We start from the raw sequence: 7,214 nt of genomic DNA on the forward strand, positions 1-7,214 counted from the left end.
ATGGACCGCGTCAAAACTCAAAAGATGGCCATCACACGTCCAGACTAAACGACGACCAATTATGGATTGGACTGACTCGTCGGCAACAGGGAGCTATCTAGCTTAGCTCCCTCTCACCCACCCCGCAACCGCGAGGCCGCGACCTCGTCGTCTTCCTCTCCTCTCTCTCCCGTCCGTCCAACTTGGTGGCCTGCCTGCTGCTCTGCTCTTCCGTCCGCGCGTGCTGGGATCACCATGGAGGTCTCCGGCCCCGTCGTCGCGCTCACGCCCGGTCAGGTACGTGGTTCCCCCTCCCCCTCCCCGCAAGCTTAATAGCTGCCTTCTCTGCAGTCTGCACCGCCGTGCTTGTTCTGTTGCTGTTCGCCAGGATTCATCGTCTCTGTTCACTACTATGATTACTACTGCTTCAGCTTGATTGTGTTGTGTGTGATCCAAGAAATTGCTCTAAAATTTAAATATATGCACACACGATAAGAACGAGTTTCAGCACTTGACCTGTGATGGTATTAAAAACGGGGAAAGAGTAAACGAAGCAGCTTTCCGGATGTTCTTAGTTGGTCAAAAAGTCAAAACCATGAGAGTAAACAGAGCATCATGCATGCATGCATGCATGCCGAACTCTCATCATGTTTGTATCCGCTTAATGCTTCATTTCAAGATAATAAAATTCATCCTTTACCGGAAAAAAAAGCATGCCGAATTCATAGTTCTGGGGCTTGGATAGATCGATACATCTTGCTTTCCCTGAAGAGAGGACAGAACAAGGTTTAGGGTGAGTTAGTTGTAAGTGCAACTTGTATCAGAAAATTGCGCCGAATTTATTTTTCTTTCTTCTGGTTTTATGCTCTGGTTCGTATTGGCTAATTGGTAGCCTGCAGTCTCATGTTTCCGCTGCTGGCAGTGGCATGGACTTATTTGCTAATGAGCATGGTGCATGTTTCCCTTTCTCTGAAGGTGTCCTTTCTGCTTGGTCTTTTCCCGGTCCTCGTCGCATGGATCTACTCCGAGGTGCTGTACTACAAAAAGAAACCTTCGTCAACACACGGGCCCCATAATAGATCTACCAAAGCCAATTTAATACGGTATCATCCATTTCTCTGAATAAACAATACTTACTGTGATACATATTTTACAACGATTATATATAGGTTCTCATAAGACATGCAAATGGCGGTTGCTTATGTCATGATGGGGTTGTGATTTGCAGGTTTATAACAATGGATGAGTCTTTTCTGCTTGAGAACCGTGATGTGTTGAGAGCCATGTAAGAAGAGTACTCTGCACAACTGATTGACTCCAGTCTAGATTTTCCAAGCTAATCAAGACACTGTTATCTGTTGAAACTTACGTTCCCACAAACCATCTTGCAGGGCCGAATGTGGCATTATGCTGGTTTATTTTTACATTTGTGACCGGACAGACATATTTCCACAGAGCAACAAGGTAACTCTGCTGCTCTCGTTCCTTACGGTATGCATTTGTAACATGTTTTCCCATTTGTCCTTTTTGTTTTGACAGAACTACAGCCGCGACCTGTTTCTGTTTCTGTACATTCTTCTCATCATAGCATCGACACTTACTTCACTTAAGAAGCACCAGGAGGTATCTTCATTTACCGGAAAGTCCACGCTCTATCTTAATCGCCACCAAACTGAGGAATGGAGAGGCTGGATGCAGGTTAGTAGTGATACTTCACCTTAGTACTTTTTGTTTTGCGGAGTTTCTCTAAAATTGCATTTACTAGAAGAACAGTCTGTAAAAAAGGTTGGGCTATATAACAGATAGTGCTAAACTAGAATAGACCAAGACAAACGGAGGCCACTTGCAGTATCCTTGGATTTTTAAGGAAGAATGAGATACAGAGAAGGCCTCTTGTTCTTTACATATATGAGGAGTATGGCGGTAGTCTTAAGTATGGTCTGCGAAAATGTTAAGGATAAGAAATGATACAAGGAATTTGTTTGGTTTTTTCTATATAATGAAAATTTTAACGAATGTGGTGGTTTTAGGGAACCTCCTAGAGTTGCTCTTAGTCAGAATTCTTAGTCGAGTAATGCTACATTCACGGATAGTTACGGGGTCTTACATGGTGATTTACACTTGGCAGGTTGTGATTGGATTAAGGGATTAGGGGGGGGGGGGGGGGGGGGGGACCCAGCTGAAATTCAGGGGGGCGGTGGAGAGAATTATGGAAAGGGCCAGTAAAATGCCCGTGATGAATCCATGAGTTTAGCATTTTCGTTCTTAGTCATATCTATGGCTGGAGATTCTGCATGAGTGTGATGGCATTTTTAATATGCACGTTTTGGCCATTCATCCTTTCAGTTTACTATATGAAGAGAAATACCAAACTAATTGGCTATACTTTAAATTCAAAGCTAGTTTTTTTCTCTCCAGTTTTGTGTAGTTGTATTCTGCATGTACGTATGTTTTATTGAAATTCTAATTATCCAATCTGCGTTTCTTTTCAGGTCTTATTTCTGATGTACCACTATTTCGGTGCATCGGAAATATACAATGCAATTCGTGTTTTCATTGCTTGCTATGTTTGGTTGACTGGGTTTGGGAATTTCTCATACTACTATACCAAGAAAGATTTTAGCATTGCAAGATTTGCTCAGGTGCCGAGTCTACCTCAACCTTTATCTCTTCCGCCTATGATAAATTTAACTCACTTTGATTTTCGGGACCATATTTTAGACACTAATGACCAATGAATACACATTTAATGCAGATGATGTGGAGGCTAAATTTCTTTGTTGCCTTATGTTGCATTGTCCTTGACAATGATTTTATGTTGTATTATATCTGCCCAATGCACACCCTATTTACACTCATGGTGTATGGGACACTTGGTCTGTTTAACAAGTATAATGAGATACCATCAGTTATGGCTATCAAAATTGCTTGCTCCTTCTTGAGTGTCATTTTGATATGGGAAGTTCCTGGGGTATTCAATGTTTTGTGGAGCCCCTTTACATTTTTACTTGGTGAGTTATATTCATATATTTCTCTCTGAATTATCATTCCAACTCATGGATCAAGATTAACTGTATATCTTTGTTTTGTTTTCTGTCCAATTAGGCTATAAAGACCCAAATCCTTCCAAGTCACACTTACCATTGTTGCACGAGTGGCATTTTCGATCTGGGCTTGATCGATACATATGGATTATTGGAATGATTTATGCTTATTTCCACCCTAATGTAAGATTTTCAAACATGTACATGTACTTCCCTCTTTTCATTATGCATGCATGAGTAGTCGATCTTTTTTAAGTTAGGCTATAAGCATCTATTATGCAGAGGCCGGGGGTTATAAACTATTCTGCAAATGTTTGTTTTGGAGTCTCTCCTTATATACATAAACAGTAAAAATAGCACATGGATTTAGATGTGTTATTATCTTCTATACCGGTCTCTTTTGTCTATCTCAAATTAATCTAGCATAGAACCTTAGGTGGAAAGATGGATGGAGAAGCTGGAAGAATCTAAGACTAAGGTTGGGCTGTCGATCAAGGGCACCATTGTGACTATTTCTATCATAGTAAGTCATCTGACCATCACATTTATGCTTGACTATTAATTTAGTAATTCTATACTAACTAGGACTTGTGTTCTTTTAGGCGGGCTATCTATGGTATGAATATATCTATAAGCTAGACAAAATTACGTACAACAAGTACCATCCCTACACGTCATGGATTCCTATCACGTAAGTATAAAAACAAGATGGTAGCATAACCAATATATATGACATGCAGCTGACACAGTACCTTATATTTCTTGCAGCGTGTATATTTGTCTGCGCAATTGCACCCAACAGTTGAGGGGCGCCTCTCTAGCTCTTTTCACGTGAGCATCTAAGTCTGTAGCACCCTTGCATCAGGCATTTGCCGCCCTTCCCTATTCCTTTGCTTTCTGCATTACTAAGACAGAGATTTTATTTGACAGTTGGCTTGGCAAGGTCACGCTTGAGACTTACATTTCTCAGTTCCACATCTGGCTCAGGTTGGAACTGAGTTGTTGATTTCAGCATATGTTAATCCTTTTTTATGTACTGAATCAATGCACATTTAGTCCACTGACGAGTATCCTCTAAGATTTTGAAAGTTTAAGTTGATGGCTCCAGGATATGTTGACATTCTCCCTCTTCATGTTTACTGTGCTCTCTCCTTTAGTTATATGTGGTCGGTTTCACTTTAACAGGTCTAGTGTACCAAATGGGCAGCCCAAATGGCTTCTATCTTTCATACCGGATTACCCAATGCTTAACTTCATGCTTACTACAACAATCTATATTTTTGTAAGTTTGTCAATCTCATGTGCACTTCATAAAACAGAATCATAAAATGCACTAATTTCGCATGTTTAAAATTGCAGCTATCATACCGAGTATTTGAGCTGACAAAAGTACTGAAGGGAGCCTTTATTCCCAATAGAGACAACAATCGCATGTATCAAAATTTTATTTTTGGGGTTGTCATTTCTTTATGTTTGTATTGTTGCTCACATATTCTTCTGAAAATTCCAGTTGTATAGGTAAAGTTACAAATCTGTTGTACAATAGTTTTCATATATGAGCTCCATCCCTCCATATCTAAGCATTTTTTTAACCTCCATGTGATTCTAGATGAATAATTCCACTTCTCTAAGTTCCGTTTGCATAGGGATTGGAGGTAAGTGCACCAGTGGTTTCTGAAACATACAGTGTCGATTGCTCCAAACTATTTTAGCTACATTTGATGCATGTGGCAAGTGGACTAGGCAAACATCCAATCCTCCACTGGAGGGAGCTAGTCTCACTTTCCACGTTACAATATCACTATGTCCTCATTTCTGTTCAATAATATTGCTGATAAGATTTCTACCAATTGTTTATCTTAAAACTTAATCTGTCATGTCAAAAGGAGGATTAAATTTCTAACAAGTATGCTATATATTTGTTCATTCTGAGTAAGTATTATTTGGACCACGCTTGCCCTTCCAGGCCCTTTAGATCTATGAAGTTTCATTGTTGGCATATTTTTGCTTCTATCTCTCCATCAATCAACAATTAGTTAACTTAGCACATACCATTATGTAACAGGTAGGTTTTTTTCTTCGTGAATACGCAAATTGTGAATACGCAAATTGGGTATCATTGTATTGATAGGTAGAAAGGAGAGTTGCATCAGCTAGTGGTAACCACAAACAAGGAGGTGGCTAAGCTAGAAAAGTTTAGGAAAGAAGTACAAGCCCTGAGTAGACCGACTCCTGCCTGCATCTACTACTATTACTCCACCCATCGACCGCTATCCAGCATGCATCTAGGGTATTAAGTATAAAACAGAGTAACGCCTTAAGCAAGATGACATGATGTAGAAAAAGTAAATCCAATCAATATGAATAAACCCCATCGTTTTCCCCTTGATGGCAACAATACAAATAAATGTCTTGTCCCCTACTTTGTCACTGGTATATAGAGCACCGCAAGATTGAACCCATTACAAAGCACATCTCCCATTGCAAGATAAAGCAATCTAGTTGGCCAAACCAAACGGATAGATCAATACAAAGCTATAACAATCATGCATAATAAAGTTCAGATAAGACTCCATTAATATTCATAAATAACCAGATCATAAACCCACAATTCATCGGATCCTAACAAATACACCACAAAAGAGAATTACATAGGATAGAACTCCAAGAAGATCGAGGAGAACATGGTTTTGAAGATCGAAGAGAGAGAAGAAGCCATCTAGCTACTAGTTATGGACCCGTAGGTCTATGGTAAACTACTCACGCATCATCGATAGGGCAGCAAGGTTGATGTAGAAGTCCTCCGTGATCGATTCCTCCTCCGGCAGAGTACCGGAAAAGGCATCCAGATGGGATAGCAGAAGAACAGAGACTGGCAGCGGCGGGAAAAGTGTTTGGGTGGCTTTCTGTTGGTTTCCCAATATTTGAGAATTTGTAGAAGTGAAATTAGGTCAGACGAAGCCACGAGGGGCCCACAAGGCATCAGGGAGCGCCTACCGCCCTGGGCGGGCCCTGTTGCGTTGTCGTCTCCTCGTCTTCCTTCTGGTCTCCTCCCAGAACTTTTAGGGTCTCTCTTGTCCAGAAAAAATCGCCAAAAAGTTTCATAATGTTTGGACTCCGTTTGGTACTAATTTCCTGGAAAACCAAAAACAGGCAAAAACAACAACCGACACTTGCGACTGGGTTAATATGTTAGTCTCATAAAATGATATAAAATAGCACATAATTGAATATAAAACATTCAAGATTGATATTATAATGGCATGGAACAGTAAAAAAATATAGATACGTTGGAGACGTATTAGTCACCGCCAAGTACTCGTCCTGCTCGAGGTCGTAGGTGCAGCAAGTTAGACACCTCGTCATCTTCCTCCCTTCGGAGTGCATGGGGCGTGCTCTCTGCACGGCCGCAGTGCGCGCATTGTGCTTCATGTCATAGAGGCGGCCCTTGGCAATGTTCTCTAACACCTTTGCAGCCTCATCCTCGAACCCAGGCGTGCAGGCAAAGTGATTCTACAACAATGCATATAGGAGTTAAATAATTACCGGGCGTCGAGATAACGATCAATGCAATGACACATGCACATACGCAGAACTCACGACAGACGTGCTCAGTCTTGCTGGCACCCTCCTCATCCTTGGCCGCTTTGTAGTGCTCCCAAGTGAAACCTGGCGTCGCGGGCTTGTCCCTTTTCAACTGGACCAATCCAGAGAAGTGCTTCTTTAGGAGAGAGCCAAGCATGTGGTTCGGCATGCGCCTGTGCCCCTTGGTAAGACACTTCCACTCCCTGCACAGTGAAAAGGAAAATCATATGTCAGTGTGCAAATATTAATAAGGTAAATAATTTGTATGATCTTTGCTTACTTGTCTCCTTTGGGCTCAAGGATAGGTCGAAGGTCGGCAGGCGCGGGTTCCTTCGGTGCCGAGGATGGACCATGGGTTGAGCGCTTTCTCCCGGTTGTCGTTTCGGTGCCAGACCCCGAGTTGTCCCCACTACCCATGTCCCCTGCCTCATCCTCAGGATCGGTAGCTAGCGAGTGGATCCGACCCCTCGACGTAATCCTCCGTATCCTCGCCGCAAGAGGGCTCAAGGTGGTTCTCCGTGGCTGAGGGTACAGAACCAGTCGAGGACATTAATGTGATGCAACCATACTACAACACCAAAAGATGGTCATGTTATAGAGCGTTAT

At 41.8% G+C, this 7,214-nt stretch overlaps 1 protein-coding gene across 1 annotated transcript; it reads left to right on the plus strand.

Annotated features, from left to right (window-relative positions):
- Positions 1-29: 29 nt before the first annotated feature.
- On the plus strand, positions 30-4,615 carry LOC123100529 (protein REDUCED WALL ACETYLATION 3). Its single transcript, XM_044522445.1, has 14 exons — positions 30-276; positions 955-1,082; positions 1,208-1,264; positions 1,371-1,443; positions 1,519-1,677; positions 2,472-2,621; positions 2,735-2,990; positions 3,085-3,206; positions 3,460-3,546; positions 3,626-3,714; positions 3,792-3,854; positions 3,954-4,010; positions 4,209-4,305; positions 4,383-4,615. The coding sequence occupies exons 1-14, from the start codon at positions 235-237 to the stop codon at positions 4,539-4,541; spliced, it is 1,539 nt and encodes a 512-aa protein (XP_044378380.1). The 5' UTR covers positions 30-234; the 3' UTR covers positions 4,542-4,615.
- Positions 4,616-7,214: the final 2,599 nt, after the last annotated feature.

This window comes from Triticum aestivum, chromosome 4D (genome assembly GCF_018294505.1).
Source record: "Triticum aestivum cultivar Chinese Spring chromosome 4D, IWGSC CS RefSeq v2.1, whole genome shotgun sequence".
Classification (NCBI taxonomy): Eukaryota; Viridiplantae; Streptophyta; class Magnoliopsida; order Poales; family Poaceae; genus Triticum; species Triticum aestivum.